The sequence below is a fragment of the Centruroides vittatus genome, unplaced genomic scaffold, assembly GCF_030686945.1.
Source record: "Centruroides vittatus isolate TY-2023 unplaced genomic scaffold, ASM3068694v2 contig_453, whole genome shotgun sequence".
In the NCBI taxonomy this organism is placed as follows: Eukaryota; Metazoa; Arthropoda; class Arachnida; order Scorpiones; family Buthidae; genus Centruroides; species Centruroides vittatus.
Genome location: NW_027122249.1, coordinates 1,665,030 through 1,691,983, shown reverse-complemented (window position 1 = coordinate 1,691,983; position 26,954 = coordinate 1,665,030). Strand labels below are relative to the sequence as shown.

The following is a 26,954-nucleotide window of genomic DNA, read 5'->3' as shown; positions in this document are numbered from 1 at the left end:
TAATATCAGAAAATGCACACCAAGCATTCTTCTCCATATGTTTCCTTAAGCCTTGAACCCAATACTTCTGCTGATGGCTTTGGTGATTAAGAACCTTCAACTGAGCTTTGTGTTGTCAGGTGAAATGATGAAACCTCCTGGTTTTATTATCTGACAACACAAAGTCCTCACCTCACTGTATTTACAGGGACACTTGAATCTTCTTCATCTGAACTTGCAAATTTGGCAAAAGTAGGGATAGAATTTTCATCACAGTGGAGAACAGGTCTCGCAGAGGGTAAGTTAGGATATTGTAGGGAATGTTTTGACTTTTAGCTGAAGCCTGATACATTCACTGTACAAAAATAGTGGTCATTAACATTGTTTTGTTGCTCTTGCCTCACACTATTGGGATTCTAAAACTGGGGCATTTTTCCTGACCCTTGGTCCATTGAGATTTTCAGCACATATTCTGCATACTTTATGTGGCACCCAGGGCTTATCCTGGTCATTCAGTTGAACCCCAAATACGTTTTCTATCTTTTTACCATATAGTCAGCTATATTTGTTTTTGTTTTGGTGTTGTGAACAAAGCATTAGAAAGGTGACTTGTATCAATACCTTATCTTACTGTTTTTAGGAAACCTGATATGATTGAGAAAAATGAATATGATTTTTAGATTCAGCACTTTCAAGTTACTAATAATCAATTGTCATCCCAAAGTTAGAAAACAATGTGGACCAGTGTTATTTGTCAAACAAATGTTTCCTACCTGTTTAAAGAGTCAACTTCTGGTTTCTCTATGTTAAAAGAAATTCTACAAAAAGTACAAAAATATATTAAAGAAACAATATTAATTGGAAACATATGGGGCATAGAAAAATGTAAAATGTATTTTCAAGTGTTATTTTTACAAGCAATACTGACTAATGTCATATTTACAGAAACAAGGAGCTGAACGTACGGTCTATCAGTATCATTACACAAATTGGCCCGATCATGGGGTACCAGATCACCCACTTCCTGTTCTTAGTTTCGTTCGAAAGTCTTCAGCAGCTAATCCTCCATTTGGTGGGCCGATTATTGTGCATTGCAGGTGAGTCTGATGTCTGGTATCAGTTTTTTTTAATATTAAACTTAAGTTAAAGACAGTATTTTTAATTTTTCTTTCAAGTGCCGGTGTGGGACGAACAGGAACGTATATTGTCTTGGATGCGATGTTAAAACAAATACAGCAGAGACAGAGCGTAAATGTGTTTGGTTTCCTTAAGCATATTCGACAGCAGAGAAATTATTTGGTGCAGACAGAAGTATGTAGATATTTTTAAAAATCATAAATGAAATTATATATAAATGAAAAATAATATTTTTTTAGGAACAATATATATTTATTCATGATGCTTTGCTGGAAGCCATCGAGAGCGGTGACACCGAAATCAATTGTGGTCATTTGTCGCAATACATACAGAATTTGACTTCCAGTGAAAGCAACCTTAATTCGGGTGATAAAAATAGTCTAACGTTACTTGAACGGCAGTTTAAGGTTTGTTATTTCCTTTTGTTTTTTGCTCTTAATGTACTTAAATGATTTGATTTAATGGTTTTTTTTTTTTTTTTTAATGTAGCTGCTGACCTCTTTTAAAGCCAGAGACTTTAACGTTGTTTCTGCCTTAAAACCTTGTAATAAAATGAAAAACCGTTCGTTAAACCTCATTCCTATAGAATCCAGCCGTGTTCACATTACTCCAAAACCTGGCACAGATGGTTCCGATTATATAAATGCTACGTTTTTTCAAGTAAGGAATCATAGTTTGTGTCAAATGGATTTAAAATAATTTTCTATATAAACTTCAAAAGATTATATAAATTTCTTTATAAACAGGGCTTCACTAAGTTACGTGAATTTATTATAACTCAGTATCCGCTACAAGAAACGATTGGTGATTTTTGGCAAATGGTCTGGGACCATAATTCTCAAACTGTTGTTTTAATGTGTGCCGTTGTAGAGAAGGTAAATATATTACTTTTTATAACAACATTATTAATAATATATTATAGTTGAGGCAATTTATGTATATTTTAAGGATTATCCATGCTTTTGGCCCGAGAATGATGCTGAAATGGATTATGGACACTTTAAAGTGAAAATGGTAGAAGAAAACATTCAGGAGTGTGTAACGACGCGAGACTTTATCCTTCAGTCGAATCAGGATGAGTACGAAGTTACTTGTCGCATTATTCAATGCCCCGGCTGGCCGGAGGCTTTCACACCAACGAACCAGATTTTTGATTTAGTGCGGATTGTGCAAGACTGGCATCTTGAATATCAAAATGGCCCAATGATTGTTGTCGATAGGTAAGTTGCATTTAAGTTTTTTATGTTTAAAATATTGCTTGATCGGTCATTGTGAGCCCCAAACAAAACATGAAAATCAAAATATATGTATGACAACTGTTACTCATGCATTTCTTTACTGTATTTGAAAGTTAATTTAATAATATACATACATGTAATATGGCTAGTCATCTATTTCTATTCCAATCTGTTGACTTTGTTATCCTTTATTTCCTTGTAGATTTATCTGAACTTATTGGGAGTTGTTTTTAAATGTTCTTCTACATTGATATAAATATGGTGCTATAATTTTGATTAAAAAATAATAATTCTGTTAGGTTTGGAGGTACAGACGCTGCAACATTCTGTTGTCTAACAACCGTTTATAAGCAGTTAGGTTATGAAAACTGCCTTGATGTATATATGTATGCTAAGTTGTATCATGTACGCAGACCAGGAATATGGAGAACACAGGTAAGTAAATAGAATTTTAAAAAGTTTAAGATCAAATGTTCATAATTATACTTTAAAATTAAGAACTTTTTAATCTTTCAATTTGATATTATAGTTTGAATTGAAATAAACTTAATAATAACAAGGATACAAATACAGTGGTTCCTCATACTTTGAATTTAATTGATTCCAAGAAGCTGTTTGAACCCAAATTGTTCAAAGTCCAAATCAGTTTTTTTCATTAGAAATAACAGAAAGTGAATTAATCCATTCTAAGACCCTAAACAATTCTCATTTCGATAAACAACACAATTGAATGTCCTAAATAATAAATTAAAACATGAAAACAATAAATAAAATATGTAAATAATGCATACTAAATGAAAATTGCATTTATCATACAGTCAACACTTAGCATCTTTAACTTGGCCTCCAGATACACTGCATGTGTATTGTTTTTGTGCTTTGTGATAAATTCTTATTTCACCTTAATTGTTGATACTACAATCTTTCTCTTAGGCTTCATTGCTTCCACACACTTCTTAGATGCTATGGTTAATAACAGGTTACATACATAGCTCTTGAGCAAAAGTATAGAGTATTTTGTAATTGCGGAAAAATTGTTTCGATCCTGAAATAATCAAACTCACAAAAATATTATTGAACTTTTAACAATTGACAAATATAATAGGTATATTAAAGTATTTACACTCCAAATAACATAAAGATATTTGAATATTACAAGGGTGGATCCAAAAAAAAGGTTACAAGGGTAATAAAAAATTATTTATTAATAATAGACAAAATATACAAAAGGGAATTAAGAGGCATACTTGCCAATCACTTTTCCACATAATCACCAAATATATTTAGGCATTTATCTGAATACAGGACCAACTTGTATAACCCGGCTTAGTAGAAATCACATCCCTGCCCATTGAGCTAGTTCTCAGCAGCTGTTTTCACATCACTGAAGAGAACCTTGTTTCAGATAAGTGTTTCTTCATTTCTGGAAAAAGGAAATAGTCACTGGGTGCCAAATCTGGACTGTATGGGGATGGCTCCAGACTTCCCACTTGAACTTTTGCAGCAATTGTTGAGTATTGCATACAGTATGGGGCTTGGCATTGTCATGCAAGAGGATGACACCATCACTCAACATGCCAGGGTGTTTGCATCAGATGCCCATAAGAAACGAATCACAGCTCTCACTTCCAAGTGAGACAACTCTTCTAAACATCTTGCCATTTCAATCACTCTGACATGTCAGCGAACTTACGCTACCTACCTGCACAACCGCTGTAAGATAACTAGTACCATCTGTCTCCACTCTGGGGAAAAAATATTTCCTCCACATTAATTATTTTTCAAATGCTGCTGCTTGTAATTTTTTTTTTTTTTTGGATCTACCTATGTATAAAGTTATGGCATTTTAAACAAAGAGTTGAACAAAAATATGGAATACAGATGATTAATGCTTTGTAAGGTCACTTCTTGCTAAAGTTTTAGCTCTAGTTCTTTGTAGCATTGCAGAAATAGAGATTTTACCTATATTAATAAAAATAGTGTTAGTAATCAGTGATAAACACATCATTCACCAATGATGATGTGTTTAGGTGAATGATGTGTTTATCACTGATGGCTAACTTGTATTACATTCTGTTTGTGAGAAACCCTACTGAGGAGGCCGATTGAGGCGAAATGCATTTAGGGTTGAGTATGATGTAAAATAAAAAAATTTTTCTCAAAGTTAACCTGTTTTGTTTTTATCTTTTTTAACCCCAGCTCTCTTATTCCATTTTAAGTAAATGGAATAGAGTCTTGGAATTTTTTAGCCTCCATGAGTCAAAAAGGGGATTGGAAAATTATTTTTCCATGTACTGGTTAATAGTACAAATAAGTAAAGAGAGATTTTACCCAGTTTTGGATTAACTTCTGACCATGATTCTCTGACTGTCTTCTTAAGATATTATTTTCGTCATTAGAACATTCCAAACATTTTCAGTTGGAGATATATCTGGATTGTTGGCAGGCCATTCTAAATGCTGTATGATGTGTTTTTGAAGTCATTGCTTAATTTTTATAGCCCTATATGCATTGACATCCTGCTAGATTGAAATTCTCATCACCAAAATGATTTTCAGATGCTTTAATGATCAAAGATTCTAAGAACTTCAAATAACCATCAGCATTCAATGTACTGTTTAGGATTTTCCATCTCACCTTTACAAGTTATACATGCCAATATTACATTTTTAGGAAATTTTGCTGGTGAATTTAAACAGTTGGGATGAAATTTTTTTTATCTAATCTTCTGTATACTGTTGTTCTCTTGCTCCAGCTTCAATTTCAGAACACCACCACCTTCGGACGTTCTTCTGTATACTGATTTACCATTGCCATTGTCGTAGACAATACATATTTTTGATTCATGTGCAAACATAACTCATTTCTATTCATTAACAATCCAGTTTTTATGACTTTTGATCCATTTCAAACAATCTTTTGTTTTTTTTATCATATAAGGCTTTGTTTCAGCTTTTATTGAGTGATAACCTTATTCCACTAGCCTCCTTCTTACTGTAGTGTTCAATATATTAACACCTGTCACTTTCCATTTTGAATTTATGCTGCTTGATGAGAAAAATCTAATGAACAAAAATGGTGTCTAGAAAAAGAGCTATAACTATAGAAGAATTAAAGAAGACAGTTGAATCATGGTGAGAGGTTGATCCAGAACTGTGTAAAAAACCTATTTCTACAATGCCACAAAGATAATTAGGGCAACAGGTAGCCTATTAACAAATATTAATCATTAATATTCCATACTTTTGTTTAACTCTTATTTTGTTAAAGATGCTGTATCTTTGTAATTATGCAAATATCTTTACAATGTTTGGTGTGTAAATACTTCAATATGTCTAATATATTTGCCAATTGTTGCAAATTCAATAATATTTTTGTGAGTTTGATTATTTTGGGATCAAAATAATTTTTCCACAACAATTACAAATATTCTATACTTTTGCTCAAGGTTGTATAACTAAACATAGCAAAAAAAAAGCACTGAAAGCCCACAAGTGTAATGCAAGAAATGTTCTTGCAGCAAGTGTTTGAACCCAGAAGCAATCATTCAAAGTTAGAATTGTTTGAAGTATGAGGTACCATTATAACTAAGTTATTGCAAAAAAGAAAAAAAAATTCATAGTTATAAGGTAAATTTAATTGGTGTATCGGTGGACTTAATTATATCTAATCTTATTGAAACTCCATTGACTCATTTCAGGATGACATCCTGTTCCTATATAAAGCTATAGAGACCATTATTACGCCACCGGAATGTGGAGATGCAGACACTTCATACAACAATCAGTCTAATAATGGACATGTTAATAGCAATGGACACGTAGTCAAAGTTAACACAAATGTTTGAAACAATTAGCAGAACGAACACCCAAGCCAAATTCCAAAAAAAAAAAAAAAAAAGGAAAAGGAAAAAAAAAAAATAATAATACAGCAGGCCTGGTGTATTTCAAAGACTGATCTGTCTGGGACCACACTTCTTCCATCAGAGAGTCCACATGATTAAGAAAAACAAGAAAATATTTTTCCCGAGTCTTTAGTTTTTACAAAAGTCCAGAAGAAAATTCTTGCTCAAGATTGATTTCATTAGTTGATCTCCATTTTCTCACGGCAGCTACCGAACACTCGTATATATTTCTTCTCCTGTGCTATTTATAGGTAGGTGACATTCCAGAGGACATTCGTTACACAAAGAGAAAGCTTTATAACAAGACAAACCGTCGGAAACAACCGGCGCGTAATAAGAAAAATACAGAGTTTAGTCATCTTCTAAGTGTAAATTATGAAATTGTAAAAATTGTTACCAAAAAAATCGTAGAATACGAAATAGATAGTAATGTTTGTCGAGCGCATCTTCGATCTTTATGCATTGTTAGTGTCAGATTTGTCTCGTAACTTAGCCAAAAAGAAAAGAAATTAATTTATGTAGCATCTCATTTTTCACACTGCCATTTCATCCATTGATCTATGTAATCTATCATTCTCTAAATAGCATTTTTTCTTCCAAGAGAATTTATATTGTGTCGTGAAAGGAATTAAGTTTGGTTAAGAAACTATAAATAATTCTATCTTTTTAAAATATATATATATATAATATAAAATATATATACATAAACACACATTCACAAAAAACACATACACACAAATATATATATAAATATATATATTTTAGATCAAATGAAAGAGGTTTATTGAGATTAAAGAATTAAAATAAGGGAGAAAAAGAACCATTTATCTGACATTCCAGTTTGATTTTCTCTGCCAATCCTGTTGTTTTTTTACACTCCTTCAAGTTTGGTGTTTAGAAAATACTTTTGATTATCAAAAATTTAAAGGAACACTTAAATAAAACGCATAACGTTTGAGTTATGCAAGTGGCAATACGAACAGGTTGAGAGTGTCGCATGGTATGAATTTATTCTGCGAATGGCCTCACCAAATGAGTTTGTATCATGCGATACCCATGACCATTCATTTTGCAATTTGCTTAAAGCCAGCTTCACATGTACCAGTATACCCGAACATGTGGACAGAACTGTCATTTTTTTTTTCATGTACACATTCAGGTATAACTGAACAGGTATACCTGAACACGTGGAGGACAGAGCTGTCGGTTCTTTTTTTTATCTGCACTTACAGGCATGCCTGTTCGGATACACCAGTACTTATGTACCTGGCTTAACTCAAGTCTAGGCATCCGGCATGAAGACACAAGTCTAAACACAATGCACACCAAGCCAAAGCTTTCACAGAGGGTTTATATCCAGTCCCTACACACTTCGGCTTCGTGTGTTGCTACCCGTGACATCCTAAAAATTCAGTTATTTCGGATATCCAGTTAGTGTCAATGAGTATTTTCGCTTGTAAATTGTTGTCAGTGCCAAAGTTTTTTTATTAGAATTTTTTAAAACTCGACAGAATTATAGCAAAATAGAATTTAAAACAAAAACTTTTTTGCGATGGATAGAATTATTAAATTAATAATAATAATAAAAACGGGTTTGATATATTCTTAAGACTTCTCAAAGAAGTAATCGTACCTCATCTCTTGCAGTATTACTGTAAATTTTACTTTACGGATGAGAATTTGTGCAGTGGTACTAATTGAATTTATAAATATTTATCAAGTTTCGGGTTTCCTTCTATTATTATTTTACACCTAAACTGCACAACCCAGAGTCCATTTCTCCATTCTATGTATTGTAAATATAGTTTTTCGTTCCTGAACCTGCACAATACAAAAGGGGGATGATATTAAAAAAGATTTAATCAAAAGATGTATTTGTTGTATTGGCATAACTTATTATGATGTTAAGAAAACAGACTTTTTTTTTATTGTAAATGTTTTTATTTTTTTTGGTAAGATGTTAATTCGATTTAGGTATATAAGTTATATATATATTTTTTTGTTACCATTTGTAATTTTTATTTAAAGAAACTATTACAGCACTAGTCTGGCTCTGCCAGATTCAAATGTTGAGTTGTAAAATATATTGTGTCCGAGTGAAATCCAGTTTTAAGTTTGGTATTGTTGGTGCATGTAATAAAAGTCATCTTTTCAAATTACCAAGACAGATTGCTTTATTACTGATGGGTAAGTGGGGATTTTTTTCCTCTTAAAACTTATCGCTTGTGTTGTTGGTGCTGTAACATTAAAACAGGGTATTCCCCTCCAATGTCCCTGTTTTATGGTTTAATTTTGGTAAGACACGAGTGTAGTACCATTGACAGTGGGAATAGAAAATGCAACTGAAAAAGTTTATATTAAATCAGTGTATACATACTCCCATGTCAGGAGTATGAGCTGATCCTAACATGCTTGTTAAGTAAGGATGCGGCATGCATCCTAACAGCCAGCATATTAGGATGCATCCGCGATTCTCGTGTCTGGCACTTTCATTGTGGGCACGTTGAGGGTTGTGCTCATACTAAGTTCAGAAAGATGCTGTTGGGCCTTTAGATAGACCATGTGGCAGCAGAGGCCCTTAAGAATGTACCTGTGAAACTCGGGGCATTACTCAGATTCCTAATTTAGTCTAAAAGCATTATTTATAAAAATTTTTATTAACAAATAACAAAAATATCACCAAAAGTTGTCAAAAAGTACACTTTTATGGAATGAGATAAATATTCTTTGTAAGGGAAAACAGACTTAAATTAATCACAACTGTTGGCAAAAATGTTTCTTTCGAAATGTTTGACACGATTTCACTCCTCAAGGAATGTTAGTTGAATTATCAAAAACGTCTGCAATAATTGCTAATTTGAAAACTAGCGGAATGGTGCGCGCATGGGAATTTTTTTTCCCCTTTTTTCCTTCCTCCGTAAAGTTTACACGTCAAAAAATATTAACATCTATTCTTTGTGTAGATTGGCACGCTGATTTTTAAGTAGCGCATGCCTCTACTGGATGTTTTTAAGTTATACACAAAATGGCAATCCGGATTATACTGATTCTTCTGTGCCGAACTGCACTAAGAAGTACTCCCTGACTGTAAAATATGCTATTGTTAGAGGTGCCACTTCTTTAGACAAGCATTTCCTTGTTGTTTCCACTCCTGTGGTGTGACGCACACTTGATCGAACTCTTTAGAAGCGGCCAACTGACAGGCACCCAAATATGCCATGTGGTAACGATAAGGAGATGTGTGGACCTAGAAGAAAAGGAATATATACATGAAATTAGCTAATTGAAATGAGAAAAGTAAGGATATTTTATAAACTTACTTTAGGTGTTACAGTTGGAGGGGTAAGCTTATCCACTTCCGCCTGTAATCGTTCGGCAAACCCGTTTAACAGAGACACACCACCGCTAACGTAAATACTCCTTGCCATCTCTCTTCTGATATCCATGCTACATTCTTTAATGGCAAAATGAACTAATTTATGTAAGCCTGGGTTATCCAATCCCCATAAATCGGGTGTGAACAACCCCTCCGGTGCCTGAAATCTCCCGTAATCTAACGTAATTTCCCTGGAGAAAAATCAATTGTGTAAATTTAACTGTCTTATACTGTAATCTTGTATAAAGTTTTAGAACTTACTCCCATGGGGATTCATCGTGGAAGAATTCTTTAACAGACACGCATTTTTCTACACTTTCAGGGTCGTTGCGGAATCTTTCCATCTCCTCTTCGTAATTCTGCGCTATGTAGCACGATTGTTCCAAAATGTATCTCACAATGAACGATTCCACGTCACTTACTAAACTATAATTGCGAAACAATTGCCAAGTTTCAAAGAACAAACAAACATTTAAATATACAAGTGTATAATGAATTCTACCTAATGTGCTTTTGAGCCAGATTGTGTCTTAAGTGATGAATTATCCTTTGTCCGCCGTACGGTAATCTACTCACTCCACTTTCTACAATGTAACCTGCAAAATGCGACAAATTTGGTCGTGTATATTTTAAACAAGGGCACGTTAAAATCTAAAACAAGAAAAATTTTACCATCGATTATGGGAAGAATATCCAAACGATCTCCGATATCTACCACAATACCAGACGTCGCATTGTAAGCGTATAGCGAAGCAATGGCCTGGTGAGTCAGATTGATGGCCTGAACACCAAACTCCTCCAACAGTGTCTTAACCACTATGATTTGTGTCTGCAGACTGAAACTACGCGGAATGCAGAGTTGAACCTGACATAAAAATCGAATTAAAGAATGGCAAAAACACTAGTGTTAAGCCGGGTACACCTGGCTTTAAATGGAATAAAGTTTCTTACCTTGAATTGCGAAGGATTTACATTTAATTCCTGAAATACTTTAGTTAGTAAGTTTGGAAACCTTTCGACGTCGAACGTGTACTGTAACACAAGAGGAAATTAAGATAATGGCGTGAACAAAAGGAATTCTCTCCTCACACTATACTAACCTTTGTAATTTTTGCAGAAGGAAGAACAGGAAACGATAACGTAGCTTTCTGCCTAATGTCTGGTAAGAGGCACTCCATACCAAACGTCTCTTTTCCACTACAAAAACAGTAGATTAATCCAATTGTATCATATAATGTGACCACTTAAGGTGCCTACCTTATCTTGTCTACAGAGCAAACAGTAGGGAAGAACACTTGCGGTAGGGTGGCTGAAAATACAAAGTTATAAGTAAATTTATGTAAATGTAGCGAATATGATACATTCTTATGTGCCTTTTTTTTTAAGGAAATTGACGGATCCATTCAATATTTTAAAATCATTCGTAAAAAAAGAGGTCGAAAGGAAGTTACGCTTGAATTATTTAATAATTCCAAAACAAAAAAATTTAAGATAAAAATTTTAATGCGGGTTGATGTAAATCTTCCAGAAGCAATTTAAAAAAAATAGAATTAAATCATATTAATTGTACTCCCTACTGCAAAATTAGCAATTCTCTTATTAGAAGTATGCACTCGTAGTATATAAATACAAAAAATTTTTACAATGTAGAATATGAAAAAATATATAAACCGGGTCATACATTGTCTGCTAAGTAGGCCTGTTACAATGCACGCGCTAGCGTTATCAATAAGTTATCTGTTGACAAAGAATGGAGGCCAATTACACATTGTCGTGTCATACGGACATTTGTCTTGTTAACTTTGAGCTCAGAAACTAATAAAGCAGTATGACAAACAATGTTGACAACTAAAAAGGAAAAAAGGCACATTTTAAAAAGATAAATTTACTTACGTTGATCCATCAAGATGCCTGCACGTGTTGAACAACTACCCAGATCTATGATGATCACGTCCTAAAAATAGAATTATTAAGCTAATGTCGAACTACGGACTGTTTAATAATAGCAGCTACTCACCCTGTGATTTTTAAGAGGAAACTGTACGGGGTGAACGTAACTTAGAGCTACATCTTCCGCACATTGAGAGAGCAAGGCCCTCTTCCACTCTTCCATATCTTCTCTGTTGCCACACTTCACAACAATGTAATGCCCTTTCTGCAAAAATTATCCAATGTTACTCGTATGCCAAGAATAATTAAACTAATTCTCGTCGAATATAAACCTTGTCATCGATTCCCAGCATGTTGTTTTCTAGACTATCCACGGAGCCACCCATCAGGCTCAGCTTGGTAGTCGCTTTGTCGCACTGACTGTTCTGATTAAACGAGCAATCGAATTAATTGCACATAGAGAATTTCAAAGAAATTACTGTGAATTTCGGGATAGAGATACCTCAAAACAATACAGATATCCATCCTTGGCTTGAAAATACCTTCTCTTCCAGGGGTTCCAGTAAGTGGCCTTCTTCCGCCCCGAAGGTAACTTTTCCAGATAGCCTTCAATATTTATGTAAATGGCACTTTTGTTAGGAAGCTGCAACAGAATACATACAAAATAATCAATGTAAGTAGCAACAAACCACAAATTTAACACTTGTACTCGTATGTTTCAGTAACAAAGCTTGCTTACCACTTGAACATATTCCAAACGATAGAGTTTGTTAAGGAGATTTGTCTGCAAGTGTTAAAAGACAAATTTTACAGCCGTCATCCACATCCCAAAGCCAAACTTGAATTGAAACTACATACCGGATCCCAAGACGAAGTCAGATTCTTCGTTCTCCTCACATCCGGCTCTTCTTCATCTTCCGTCGCATTCACTTGCCTAGTATCCACCTGAACACTTTGTATTTCTTCCACCTGTTGAACTTTACACTGCATATCCTTAACAACTTTCAGATTGGTGCCATTCATGATATTGAGATCCGCGTGGGTCTCGCGAATTAAATAGTTTTCCTGAGCAAACTTGGTCCGTACGTCACTCGAAAGAGTTCCCGTCACATCCGGAGACTGCGGATGACCGGAATCTGCCATCACGCGGAATGACAGTCTGTCGGAACAAGTGGGAGACTGGCTGACGGAATCCGGGAGTAGGGAACCTTTGGCACTGTCTGTATCCCCCAGACTTAGCTTATCACATTCGTCCTCCTCTAAATCGCACTCCTCTGCAGCACTGCTGCGTTGGTCATCCGTGACACCCGAATCACACTCTGTCTGGCTGATTTTTGTACTTTCATCGTCGATACCATCTACAGAAGAAAAATGCAAACGTAATCTACAAGAAGTGACACCCTTCATTTAACATATTTTTACGTAACCGTCAAAATAGCGTCACGCTCGAACACACTATTACTGAGGTATTTTAAGCAAAAGGCACACCCCTCTCATCGCCACCAGCATAAAGATTTTTTAAAAAATACTTCTCTTAATCATTCAGAGAAGAAAAAAAAATTAATGCAAAATAATCGAATGAACTCCTCAAAAAGCGTAAAAACCAATTAAAAACTTCAGCATATTCGAAAATTTATGCAAATGTTTCACCTGATAGTTACCTAACTACGTCACGTGACCTCTAGAGGATCTTCACTCCGTCCAACATCTCTTTATCTAACAGTTGCGTAAAACGCATTTCAAAACACAAAAACCTATTTTTAATTGAAAATGTGGGGATGTCACGTGCAGACAATGTAGAAGGAGAGGGTAACCTACCGTTTCTGTGCATGCCAACGCACAAAATATCCTCTAACCACACGAGAGAATCGAAACTTTCCGAAACCACCGCAAGTGTGTGCAACGCTTCGTTCATCCTCTACACGAAGCATCCAGTTCGATACGACAATCCTCCCGCACTGCGACGCCTCCCCTTTTTTCTCTTCCGACCTCCCGCACTCCCCTCCGGCGATAATAGTCTCGGCCCGAAAAATTCCCGTTACCCGGAAATTTTCGAACATTTCGGGAATTTCCCTCTTCTTCGGAAATTTCGTCGAAGGTCAGTTTAAAGTGGAAATTGAGCATTTTCTAATAATTAGTAGACAACCCTTTTATATTATTAACATTAATTTTCCCCCTCGACGTCCTAAATTTAAAACTGAAGGCAAATATCATAGGTAAGAAAATTGTTTCCCCATAGAAACAAAGTATACGATATCGCAACGCGCGACGCATCAAGGTATGCAAATAGTTTCTCACCCTTCACGTGACTTCCCGAAGGACTCTGCATCTCTTGAATGTCCTCGAACTCTTCGTCCTCCTCGGGAATGACCTCGAGTTCCTTCTCGTCTTGATAATAGATGTAACGGCGGGGGTCTGACGCGTACGAAGACGTATTGTCGACGTAATCCTCGCTCCTGTGCACCTGATAATCTTCCTCCTCGGAATTATAATCGGGTGACGGTATATCCGGTTCCCCGTAATCCGCTTTGTGCACCACAAAATCGCAGTCTTCCAGCTTTCCGTTCATCTGGTACTTGGCATCCTCGTGCCCCTCTTCATACCCCTTCTCTTCTGTAGCCCTCATCTGGAAGGCACCTTCCGGATTTTCGGTCGAATCCATCACGTGACCGTCGATCGACCTCAGTTCTTTAGCCTTAATGGCTTGCTGGAATGAAAGGAGAATATTAATACATACCCGGATAATCGAAGCGAAGCGTAACCTTTCCCTATTCTAACGTGCGTGCGTGAGACCATTTACTACTACCCCTATTTATAGAAACGGGCAGATGGCATTAAAAACCGAAAACTTTCTACCATTAACAAACACCCGAACTGGGTTACAATCCCCATTGAAACACGTCACACCGGTAAAGTTTAAATGCCAGAATTTCGACACGTATGACGTTGTATCGGAGAATTTGAGTACAATAGTACTTACATTCTTCGACGCTAAATCGAGTTAAATAACCCCCATGCCAGCGTGTTTCCTCGACGTGGAACAGCCAACTGATGCAATACGTGATTTTCCAGGTGACTTGATCCAAATTTCGAGTGAATGACACTCGTATACAATTAAATTCGTGTTTACGGGTTCCATCGGAACGTCAAGAATTTCAAGGTCAAAGCTGCGCGTGCATAATCCACGTCACTACCATCCTCCCATTCCCTTAAAACAAGGTAAAATCGAGATATGAGGGAGAAAAAGCTTCGTACAGGTTACGTTATCAATTAAAATTCTAGAGCGATTCCAGAGCCTCTGCTATTTCTTTTTTCTATAATTCGTCGGATGAAAATCCCCGTTTCCCACCAAAAAAAGCATTGTTATTGTAACAGTAATTGGACTTACCACGTCTGCAGCAGCTCTATACCAGTCCGACTCGATAGGAGTGATGGTGTCACGCTCACTTTGGCGCTAGTCACGTGGTTTCCGGTGTGAATGAGGAACAAAAAAAAAAAAAAACTAAAACTGGTCCTGCAACTCCCTACTCGGCATACGAGGAGGTAGTGAATGGCGAATTCTACTACTATAGTCTCGTCACTAAGCATGCCGCCATGGCTATTTCTTATTGGTGGTTTTTAAAATTGTGCGTTTCCTATTGGGTCATATATTTTAAAATCGATTTAGCATTTCCAGTCAATCGATATATCGTTTATAGTACCGACAGGTGGCGCAATGCTTTATAAATAAAGTTTCTATTTACGTCCTCAACTCACGCGATTGGTTTAATATTTAAAAATAAAATTTATTTTAAATATTTAAATTCGCTCCAATAGGTATTTTAAATTATTGTATTTGAAATTTAAAAATAAATAAAATAATCTTAAAACTCCTTTCTGTTCCCGAATTAGTAATTATTATTTCAAGCGTTGGGTGGCGCTCTTTAAAATCAATATACAGTATTTTTAATTGTATTTACTTTTTTACGTAAGGAAATTTTAGTTTCGTCTGCTGTAAAATGCATATTAAAAATATTTTTTAAATTTATGAAGATAATTCCTCAGATACTAAATTAAACTTTAACGAAAAATGTTACTCATTTTTAATTTTGGCAATTAAAATGGATCTTTTGAGCGTTGGGGCGCTTTCATTAAAATTGATTTTATATTTAAATATTCAATTTTTTAAAGCAACCGTAATTATCCCATTGGCTAAAAATTGAAAATTAAATTTAAAAAAAATAATTTCGGAGGTGCCAATTGATTAAGTTTTAACGTAAAAAAATCACTTAGCAACTAAAATGGCCGATTTTTAAAATTAATTATTATTTTAAGCGTTGGATGGCGCTTTCATTAAAATCGATTCACATTTAAATATTTATTTTTTTAAGGGAGAAAATACTCTCGTTGGTTAAAAAAGTGCACATTAAATTTACAAAATAAACTGGAAACGCCTTCTCACCTGCGTGAAACATCTCATGTTGCGGGTACAGAGACGAGCCAACCTAATCTGCGACGTGCACAGGGCCGCAAAAATGCGTTTATGGTCGACACATTCTGTGTCCTGGTACATCTGCAACTCTATGCTGAGTTGGTCGAAGCGGTGCTGTTCCTCAGCCATGGAGTTCTGCAGGGCAGTCACTAAATCTAAAAGATCCTAAAACGATTTTTAAAAATATTTATTAAAAATTAAATTTAAAAAATGGCGCTAAAAAAGTTAATTTTTTGTTTTGCTGCCATCTATCGATTTAGATCGAAACTAGAATTGGTTTCCTAATTTACTTTTGTTTCTTGATTCAATCGCCATCTGTTACACAAGTTTGTAGTTATTAAGGCGCCATCTTTTGTGAAAAATAGGCATTTTATTACTTAAAAATATTTAATATTTTATTTGTAATTTCCATGTTTTTAAATTTTTTAAATATATCAAAAGTAATCTAAAAAGTAACTTCTTGTAAATAATAATATTTTAAAAGTTTATTTTGTAATAAAAAACATGTTCATGTTTTAAAAAGTAAAATTATTTTTTCGACTTTAAAAATGCCTTCAATGTAAGTTTTAATTTAAAATTATCAAAAAGTAGTAATTTATTATTTCCTGATTTTATAAAATAATTCGTTTTTAATTAAAAAAAATTAATTTAGAAAATGTAATTCCATCGTCTGTTTTTAATCGTAAAAAAAAAATAAGTAAATGCGACATCTGTCGGAATTTTTTTATACTGTTAATATACAAAATTTAAAACAAATAAAACAACTTAAAAGAGCTAAAAAATTTTCATTTTTTATTTATTTAATTTTAAATATTTAAATATAAAAATGAAAATATACAAATTTATTAATTTTATACAAAAACTCAAATAAATTAGTCTGAAATAGTTTTATGTTTATCAATAAATTTACAATTATTGAATAATTACGATATCTATCGGAATAATTAAACTAAACAATAATCATAAGCGCCATCTAATTTTACCTCTAAAATCCTCTGAATTTAAAATTTTCTTTAATTATAAAAACTAAAAATAACGAACGGTGACCGAAATTTTATACAATTTCTTATATTTATCTATAAAATTTAAACTTTTAAACTTTTCTATGTAAAAATTTATTTATTTAGAGATAAAAATCGATACGCTTTCGAGAATTTCTACCAGACTTATTTTATTCTTCGTATACAAGGCTTAAAAAAACATAAAATAAAATTCTTCGCCGTGTAAATAGGTCATTAGTCTAGGATAAACGGATGCACAGGTGCAAATTTAAGAAAATGGAGGAAGAAGAATCGCAGACTTTTAAATTAGAATAAATACAAAAGATAGCTTTTGTAATGTCGAGAAACCCGGGTCATTTTTCGCATTTTTAAGAAACGAAATCATTAAAAATGACGTTATTATTTCTTTCGCAAATGTGAATGCGCCAGATTTTCAACGAGATAAAAGCTTTTCCTCATCTAAAAACAGAAATCCTTTTTAACTTTTTACAGATAAATATCAACGTTTTAAGTCATCCTAATGATGTAATTATTAGAAAAACGTAACAAAACAAGTATTCTTTTGTGCTTTCTTGTGTTTTCTATACCTGCTCGCGTGTTTCATAATAAGGTTCCTACTGTTTGAAATCGAAAAAGGATGTAGATAATACGATAAGTTATCGCCGAGTCGGAGGAATTCCTATCCTTAATTACTATACAATGTCAGCAGGTACCTCATATATGACGTCACAAGGTTAAAAGAGGCTTACCCTCGTGCTTAAGGTGGTAACAGTTTCTTCGAATTTCTCATCGTCCTGCCACATTAATTCCTGAACTGCTTCTTCGTCTAGTCGACCTCTCGCCATCTGCAACAAAATAAACTCGTGACACTACTTCCGCTCGGAAAAAACAAATAAAAAAAACACTAAACTTTGTTACTTTCCGTCATCACACTAAGCGATTTGTGGTATTTTATTGAGTGTATCAGATAACGCTGGCGGTTTACGGTTTCGGCCCTTTGTACCCCACATCTCTGTACTATTTACACTTTCGGGGAGCTTAAAATTTTTTAAATACTTAATTAGCAAAATTATAAGATGGCCCACGCTGTATTTAAAATTATTTTCAAGGTCGTTACAAAACGTGTCGAGTCAGTTACGCGATACAGGTTACGCGACCTAAATACGAGTCTCGAGTACTTCCTACATACAGACAACCAGTCGAAGAAGAACCACAATTAAGAAAAAGTCGACAATAAACTCTTTCTTCGAGACGTCACAGATGGGAAGCTGCACAGTAACTCCATTGTTGCGTTTAGTAACACTCGAGCCGCCACAATACCAAACTATTATTATAATTGATTTTGAAGTGTAACAAAAATGGCTGCCATTTAAAAATAGAACAAACTAAATTTAAATTATTTTAAACAAATTGCGTTAATTTTTCTTTTAGTATTGTGACATCACAATCGAAGGAAGACAGATACAGTTATTAGTTGCGCATACTTTAATGTTGTGTTTATATCGGGTTGTAAACCGGCAAAAAGTACACAAGATAAATTTTATGGCAGTTCAAACAACACTCCAATGTCTCGCGTGAAGTCCAAAAAAGAAAAAAAAAAACAACTTCCGGACCATCGACCAAGGAGAACAAAGCTCTCTCGTGTTAGGAAATAGAACAAGGGGTAGAATGGACTCAATTTAAGCTACTACCCGATGATATAACGTGATTAGTGGAAACTTACGAGTTCAACTGACCGAGTCACCTACACTTAATGTAATAACGATGGCCATCTGAGGCCTTTAGGGATGATTTAGGGTCGTTTCAGTACTACCTGTAACCGGAAATCCCGTGTCTTTCTTACACAGGAAGCAGAAGAAAGTCGCTTATTCACTAGATATTACCTACAGTTCGGGGGTATTATAAAATATTAACGAATTTTTGACCTATTACCCAACACAACAATGTAGTAGTGACTTGTGTAAACCCAAATTTACTAGCAAAATTACATTTGTTTTGTGACGGGAACGAAAAATTATATTCCGAGAAGTGTTCTAGAGATAATATCGAAGCCTATATAATAACCTTTAACACAGAATCCAAACTCGAAGTGGCATTATCATATCTCGAAGCTTTCAGGCAGAAACGAATCTACAACTTAAAACCATTATCGTGTTTAGTTACCCTGAAGCACACACGCAAGAAGCACTCCAGTAGTAACTGAAGAAGACCATACTCTCATCCAGAGTTTTCTGCAACCATAAAATTTAACAACTAAGTGTCTAGCATTAGGGCACACAGTTACAGTGGCACATCTGTGTTTGATGAAGTTCTACTTATCGATGGATGATCGATAATTTATCGAGCCACCTCTCAAAATAAGCGCCGTTTACTTTATAAAGTGGCACAGATCTATCGACAGATTAAAAACTTCTCAAACTAAACAGCGAAGATCACTCCGGATCATCGGCACCACAGATGATTTTTTCAACGTGAGAGATGGCGCAAGATGAACTCGTTTCATTCATTTATCGTGAGAAATTCACTGCGAAAACACGCTTACCGGCAGAAAAAATGTCTACGATTAACTTACGTCACCGGTGTTTATCGCTATAGTAACTAGCATATCCGTCCAAAGTGTCGATTGGAAATCGTAAAGAATATACGCAAAGGTGGGGGGCGACTCACCACCGATGTTTTCTCGTGTCAATCTTCATTTGTATCCAGGTAAAACTCGTCTACTTCTGGCGACTAGACGAGAGGAGGACAAACAGCTGCCGCTTGTTGCCCCGCTCACTCGTACCATTAAGTCACGTGGTCGGAGGCTCGCGAGGTACAACCAGCGATCTCAGCGCTCTTATCTCCCTATCTATCTTTCTAAGAGCCGATACCCCTTATCTGTAATAAACTTTCTATACTTTTCATTCGGCTTTCTTGCCGATTTATAAGGTTTGCTGATTTGCTGACGCCTGGCAACACTTTCACCCGATTGTGAAGGCGAGTGTCGGTGAGCAACGTGGGTGGTTATACCAACTGATGTAGAAAATAAATAAAAATTTTTCGGCTCGTTAACGCCATTTTGATGCGTTACAGATCTAACAATCCCTAAACATTTATAATCTGTGTGTCAAAGATGCATTCAGAAACATACAAGTAAACACGGAACTATAACAACGAACTTTAACCCGGTTTAGCGCGTGTATAAAGTCATTCGCCGTGCTTGAACATTAAAATAAGTCATTTACACCATCTTCCGCCGCTAGGTGTCTTTCTAGTAGCGAATCGAAAGTTCAAATCGATTCCACCGCTAGGCGTCGCGAATCAAAATTCCCTAGTGGCGGAATAGTATCAAAGATTCGATTCGAACTTTCGATTTTGCTTTCCTGGCAGCCATCTTGGTTAAATGACCCACTGAAAACGTTTTAAATTCGCCGAGAACCGTGAAATTTTCGCAAGTTTAGCGTGACGTAGAGTTATTAACAAACGTTTAGCTGTCCGGGCGGACGTTCACTCGCCTCGAATTTATTCAAGAAGATCGAATCGAGTGGCATTACGAATTCCAAAATGGCCACCGCTCGAATTCAAATTAAATCTTGGAAATTCGGTGAGGCGATTTCCAAGACGCCCCACGGAATTTTCAAAAAATTCTATTTTTCGAGTGAGAAATCACACTTCACGCAGCAGGATCACGATAATTAAATAGTGCAGTCACGGGTCATGGTTGTTACGATTCAATAATTGCGCCGGCGACTGACCAATCGGCGGAATCGTAACAAAAGAAATAATAATAATAATAATTAATAAATAAATAAAGGATTAAATTAAGGAATAAAGTTCAGGAAACTTACTTCCATCTCATCATAAGGAGGGAAAACACCTGAAGAATCCATGATGATGAAGAACCTGAAGATGCGGCGGGGGATGCTGCAAAGAGAAAGGATACAAAACAAAAGTGAATATACTCGTTCAGCGTAACAGCAAGTAGAGAATGACAAGAACGTTTACTTTCGACTAGAGACGGGTGTGACGACCAGAATTAAGAATATGCTACAATCGTCTTCTCCCACCTCCGGGTGGGTAGAGAACACCTGCGCTTTAATAATTGCATCGAGGTCCTTCCACCGCTTCTAACTGATCTAAATGCTTTTTGTTCTCCCCTCTCCTGCCACCTTGTAACGTAACTAGAACTGCCGTCGCTACTCTGTGACAGATGTTTCGCAGTTTATACAGGTATTCAAATGTAACCCACGTGTCGACCGTTACACCTATTTGACATTTTATAACACAGAACCCGACTGTCGTTACGCGAAAACTAGTGATAGTAACGGTGTAACTTTAAATTTTTCGGATGATTTTAGTTTATAAATAAGAAAACTTCGATAAAATACAATTTTTTTTATTGCCCACTAATAAATTTAATTAATAACTTTCATCATTAAAAGTAGGTCACATGGTCAATAACTTCTAACTTTCCTTCTGACATTTACTTTGTATTTTTTTCAAAGTGGCAATTCAAATAATAAAATTTGCATTTCTCACATCAGAGAATTCAATAATTAATTGTCTTTTTTTTCTGAATTTTTATTCATTTATTCACTTACAAGTACGAACTTACTCACTTTCAGGTAGAAGAAAAGTAATTCTCGTGCTGTCTTGCCCGCTGTTTATCGATAAATCGTACCTCATTTTGGATATTTTCCAAAAGATCTTACATTCTAAATTGTAGAAAATTATATTTTTCTATAAAATAATTCTTAAATTTCATAACTAACACAAGTTTAATGTCTCGTTTTGCAACTTAGTCATCGACATCGTTACTAAGACACCAAACTATAAAAGGCATCACCAGTTGTCGTCGAGTGATTAAACCCAATTAACCTGACTATAAAAATGAAATTCCTATCTGTTCCCATATTTACTTTCACTCTTTACAGTGGCTCGTATACCGGGGAGGGAGTCAGTTTATTGTTCGTGTTCGAGTCATGCCCAATTGTTCATTACAATTAAAGTTACCCAACAGTAAAGGTAAACACTCATTTTATAATTAAGATTGATACGTTTGCATCTACACCTATAGGGGTGTTTTTCGGCCTTTTTGGCTAAGATCAAATGTGTAGTATAGAGGTGTTTTACTACACAAATGTACGGGTATACACACAGCTGTTCTGCTGTTACTCATTAAATAATAAATGCACACAGCAGGTATCTGTATATCGCGGCTCTGTTGACAATTATGCATAGATGTGCAGTTTTTTAAATAAATTTATCCATTCGTTTGTCTGTTCGCAAAAGTTTAATTCAACCTGTAGTAGTAACACATTTGATATAACAAATACAATAATTAAGATACGAGAGATTCAAAATTCAAAGCAACTAACGGTACTGTACTTTCTTCCTAATTGGTCCGTTAATTCTGATTGTTTTTTTTTTAATGACCAATTCAGACGTAGCTTCTTTAACGGTTATCAGATTTGAATTTTACCTGTTACGTAGTGTTGTAACTGCAGAAAAAAGAGGGAGTAATGAAGTCATAGGACAGATTTTAACCAGATAATCCGAAAACAATTTTAATTTCGAATACGAATTTTCCTGGAATTCGAGAACAATAGATGGAATTTATGCAAATTACGTGCAAACGATATTTGAAATGCAAGATTCGTGAACTTGTGCCACTTATTGTTTATCTCGTGCAACGTCAAATAACCTCACACAGTGTGTTCTCTGCCTAATTTGCTCTCCATACCATAAACTTTCGATGTAACGACTACTCAATACAGTGAACTACTTTGTTGGCCTTACTATTCTTTATATTTAAGTAGAACTCTCGATATAGTGAATAATTTGGCCAGTCTTGTGAAAATTCACTATGTCGAGGATTGAAAATGAATCCTAGTGACATCTTGTTTACGTGTTACTCCATAATAGATGTGATAATTAAAAACAACCGGATGTTTTTTTATAGTCATAACATACCAAGACTACGCTACGCGGGTGTAGTTTTTATTCTGGCTAGAATATATTGTAAATATATAAAATTTCGAAAATATATTAAATATGTTTAAAAGAATGCACAGTTTACAACCCAAATTCTCGGGGATAAACTGTAATTCAATTAATTAATATATTAATACGTGAAATTTTCACAATATCGATCTTGCTTAGCTACTTAGCCTTATTATACGTTCGACTAGCCTACCTTAAGGCTAAATGGTAACATGAATGGACTTAACGGTAATGATGGGATACTTTATATAAAAGAAACTGGCATATTTTATTTTTTTAACATAATACAGGTATGAAAATTAGCATGTGTTAACATAAACATGCCATAAATTAAAGTTACAGTTTATGTTTTTTGGTATATTTGCGACAGTAACGTGTTGCAATCATCTATAAATGCCACTTATCTTCTTCAGTAAACAAGTGTATAGAGTAGATACAGAGAAAAAGTGAACAGAAATGTGTGTATACAGCCCCAAAAAAACTTATCTAACCGCTACAAATCACGCTAGTTTCGATGAATGACTTGTTTGTATTTGCACTTGTTTAAATTATCTCCATTCCATCTATTAAGCATTATAATACATATAAGACATAGTCAATTATCTAAACAAGAGACTATAATCTACAAATTGTGTAATCAATTATCGTACAAAAGGCATTTCGTGGTATACAATTGTCTCCTTCGACCATTAAGTCGATATTTTTTCGTCCATTATTAGCTATAATAATAGTCTGAATGCAACCTTGTACCTTTCACAATGGCTTACAACGTTGCAGAACGATGGCATCTGAAGACACTCGGCTCCAAAAATAGAATATAGATTGATGTTTTTACTTAACATTTAAAATTTTTACTCCCCATTAAATCGTTAATTAAGTAAGCCCAACAAAATAGGAACCAGCAAAGTGTTAGCTCCAAAGTTTTGGGACTTGCTAAAGTTCATAGAAACCAACAAAAAAGTTTTAGTTGAACTTACTAAATTTGTACTTTGTCAGAATTCTACATTTTGTGGTTCCTATGGAAGTACAATGAAGTAGAACAAATAAAATATGGTAGTTTCTACCTGATAGACTACAGTGGCAGGTTATAGCTTCATGGGGCACAGGCGAATTTGGATAGTGGGCCAAATATACAATGTTGACTTCAGAAGTTACTTCGGGGAAATATTTTATTTAGTTGGACACTAGCGCGTTATAATCAAAAAGAGCAATTGCCTAGGGTGGAGGCCCTAGGCAATTGCTCTTTCTGGGTATAACGCGTTAGTGTCCAACTAAAGTTAGTTCCTGTAGTTGCAGTTGGACTAAGTCAGTTGTACTTTCATAGAAATCAACAAGATTTCGGCTCTTTTTTTTTAAATAAAATTAGGAATTCAAAAGTCTGTGCCTCCTAGCGAATTTAGAACAGGACACTGAATTTCAATGTTTGTAAATGCCTCCTAGCGAAAATAAACGTAGAAATATATGACGTCATAATCCAGATTAGTTTCTGTTGCAAACAACTTAAGTCCCGCTTAATTCACCGTTTTCAGTGGAACGAAATCCGGATCAAGCCTATTCGGATCAATTTTCATCTTCTACAGGATAAATATCGAACGTTCGAAAATTGAAATTAACATTTTTTAACGCATCCTCGCGGTTGTTAATTTCAATAATTTACACTGTTGCCATTTTTTGTTTTTCACAATTGCTACTCATATTTAGACCGTAACATTTACTAACTATAAAAACTAAAAATAATATAAAAATATCCTCGTTTTAACAAGAGAATTCTCTCACTTAAATAAGGAAAAGATATACCTTTTCAAATATAAACACTAGAGTATTTTCTCACATACTAGACCATAACTTCTAGACTATGATAAGGTAGTTTTAAGGTATGCAACGTTAAAATTTTTTATCAGATATTACAAAAAAACTCACTTATGTAATGTTTAAACGTTCAGAAAACTCAAAAACACGCTTATTTTTTCGATAAAATGCAATTTCAAGAAATACAGTTACCTTAGCTTTGATTGCGTATGCCTATCGAGTGCACGATTATTAACCTATTTTTTGAGGGATTTTGTTTAAGAAACTTCATAAAAGTCATCAGAAATATTAAAAAACCTCCACAATCATACCTACATTTTGCGACACACCTCGAATTTCTTATTACACTTACGAATTTATTTAGAGGTTCATCACTTGGCTTTCGTAATCCACATTGAGCCAACGAACTCGTGTGTTGTTTGTTAGCAAAATTTTCGTAGATTTAAACATGGCTTCATACAAGATACAGCCCGGGTTGTAATAATCATTAAAGTGTTATTCACGGCAGGACACACCCGAGTTTTTTGGAGCATTTTCGGTATTAGAAAACATAAATATTTACCTGCGAATTACGTCATAGTACGTATGGATCCTTTTATGAGGGATGGATCACGTGGAGGGCGATAGACGTAAAGAATTCATGGCTCTTGTGTTTGGAGAGCTGAGTTCATTCACCTAAGTAAACTTGCTTGGTTGGCCATAAGAACATTCCTCGCTGCACAGTCTGGTTTTGACCAGATGAAAAAAAAAATCCAGTCGGAAATACCTCGGTACAACGTTTTTTTTAAAAAAAAAACTGTTTTGTTTGTAATTAACTGGTTTTTATTTTTCAGTTTTTCTGTTTAATACAGTTAAAATCCGGTTAATATTTCATAAAATCCACCATTTGTAAACAGTTTGCTCGGAGTAAGCGCTAAAGTAAACATTTTGAAACGTGTCACGTGAGTTGCGATAAAATAATACCATGGTCACGTGGTACGTTAATGACGTTTTTATGGAGTTATTAATATGTAAAAATGTCGTTTCCGACGTCATAACTATACAAAAAGAGTTTTTTAAAAATTATTTTATATTATTCATTTTTTATATAAATTCCACAAAGATGAAGTCTAATAATGGCGGATGTGGTGTTGATTAATTAATTTCTCGTCAATTGTACCATTAGTGCCATCTGGAGACATAAGTTGAAATTATTCAAAAATTAAATTTATTTATAAATATTAATTAATTAAATATTTACAAAATTCCACAAAAATTATGAAAAAATATAATAGATTTAAGACAACGAAATTATAAATTAATTAAATTTTTATAGAATTAATTTAGATAATAATATATAAAATTTCATTACATAAAAATCTTTTAATTATATAACGCTATATATATATATATATATAATAAAGGTTTTTAATACTTTCTATAGGCGTAGTATTATAATAAACCTAGTTTACGATTAAATTATGCGTTACGAATAAAAAAAGTAACTGACACGCACCGTTATTTATTATCCTTGATACATTAAAACGCGTTAGATTTGCAAACAATATGGCGACGAGAACACGATAGCTGCATGTGTCAGGTTTATATTACTGAACAAATTTAATGTGCTTTATTATTTAAAATATAGTTTTTTTAGTTAATAAATATATTATTTCTTACACTTAAAGTAATGTACGAAGAGAAGCCTTATTTTAAATATTAAAAATAACAAATTTTACCTTTTAATTTCGTAGGGGCATGAAGTACTGTATTTACTAACTGTTTAGCTGAACTGTAAGCAATGGCTTAATCCAACAAGATATGATGCAAATGAATCAAGGTAGAACATAGATGTGATAAGAATTAAAAAATTCCGGCTGTTTAATTACTTAACACTTTAAATAAATTATTTTTAGATACCTCTCATTTAATTTTAATTTAAAATCAGAAATAAATTTATAAAATCTTTAAATTATCTAAACAACGAGTAATCATCATAATCATCATGTATATGTTGTAATCATTTTCTAATTTTTATGAATCATAATGATAAGAGATATCAATGAACAAAATATATTGTTACATTTATACAATAAAAAGAATCAGCAGAATGAATCATTTCTTTTTTACAGAAATTCACTAATAAACAAATAATAAAACGTGTTTCGTGTATTTTATGAAGAGTTTA

The 26,954-nt window shown here is 34.3% G+C and overlaps 2 protein-coding genes across 10 annotated transcripts in view; one reads left to right on the top strand and one right to left on the bottom strand.

Moving 5' to 3' along the window:
• LOC136977281 (tyrosine-protein phosphatase 99A-like) overlaps window positions 1–8,421 on the top strand; it is a 59,429-nt gene extending 51,008 nt beyond the window's left edge. For all 5 annotated transcript variants that reach the window (XM_067272744.1, XM_067272747.1, XM_067272746.1 and 2 more), the window contains 8 exons: window positions 925–1,076; window positions 1,155–1,290; window positions 1,356–1,523; window positions 1,606–1,776; window positions 1,863–1,991; window positions 2,065–2,336; window positions 2,654–2,789; window positions 6,055–8,421. In XM_067272744.1, the coding sequence (XP_067128845.1) occupies window positions 925–1,076; window positions 1,155–1,290; window positions 1,356–1,523; window positions 1,606–1,776; window positions 1,863–1,991; window positions 2,065–2,336; window positions 2,654–2,789; window positions 6,055–6,201 (1,311 nt within the window). In that variant the 3' untranslated portion in view covers window positions 6,202–8,421. The remainder of the gene's footprint in view (window positions 1–924; window positions 1,077–1,154; window positions 1,291–1,355; window positions 1,524–1,605; window positions 1,777–1,862; window positions 1,992–2,064; window positions 2,337–2,653; window positions 2,790–6,054) is intronic.
• A 475-nt stretch (window positions 8,422–8,896) lies between these two features.
• Window positions 8,897–26,537, bottom strand: LOC136977269 (uncharacterized). 5 transcript variants are annotated; one of them, XM_067272730.1, is made up of 19 exons: window positions 26,506–26,537; window positions 20,824–20,899; window positions 17,746–17,841; window positions 15,966–16,160; window positions 13,823–14,231; window positions 12,383–12,882; window positions 12,264–12,308; window positions 12,027–12,167; window positions 11,857–11,949; window positions 11,652–11,789; window positions 11,528–11,588; window positions 10,892–10,943; window positions 10,735–10,831; window positions 10,586–10,666; window positions 10,307–10,499; window positions 10,137–10,230; window positions 9,896–10,060; window positions 9,579–9,825; window positions 8,897–9,505 (listed from the first exon to the last, which is right to left on the bottom strand). In XM_067272730.1, the coding sequence occupies exons 2-19, from the start codon at window positions 20,863–20,865 to the stop codon at window positions 9,362–9,364; spliced, it is 2,793 nt and encodes a 930-aa protein (XP_067128831.1). In that variant the 5' UTR covers window positions 20,866–20,899; window positions 26,506–26,537; the 3' UTR covers window positions 8,897–9,361. The 5 variants fall into 5 exon arrangements, with proteins under 5 accessions (XP_067128831.1, XP_067128830.1, XP_067128833.1 ...); XM_067272729.1 differs by lacking the exon at window positions 26,506–26,537 and adding an exon at window positions 20,981–21,242; XM_067272732.1 differs by lacking the exons at window positions 20,824–20,899; window positions 26,506–26,537 and adding an exon at window positions 19,664–19,792.
• Between the last annotated feature and the right edge of the window lie 417 nt (window positions 26,538–26,954).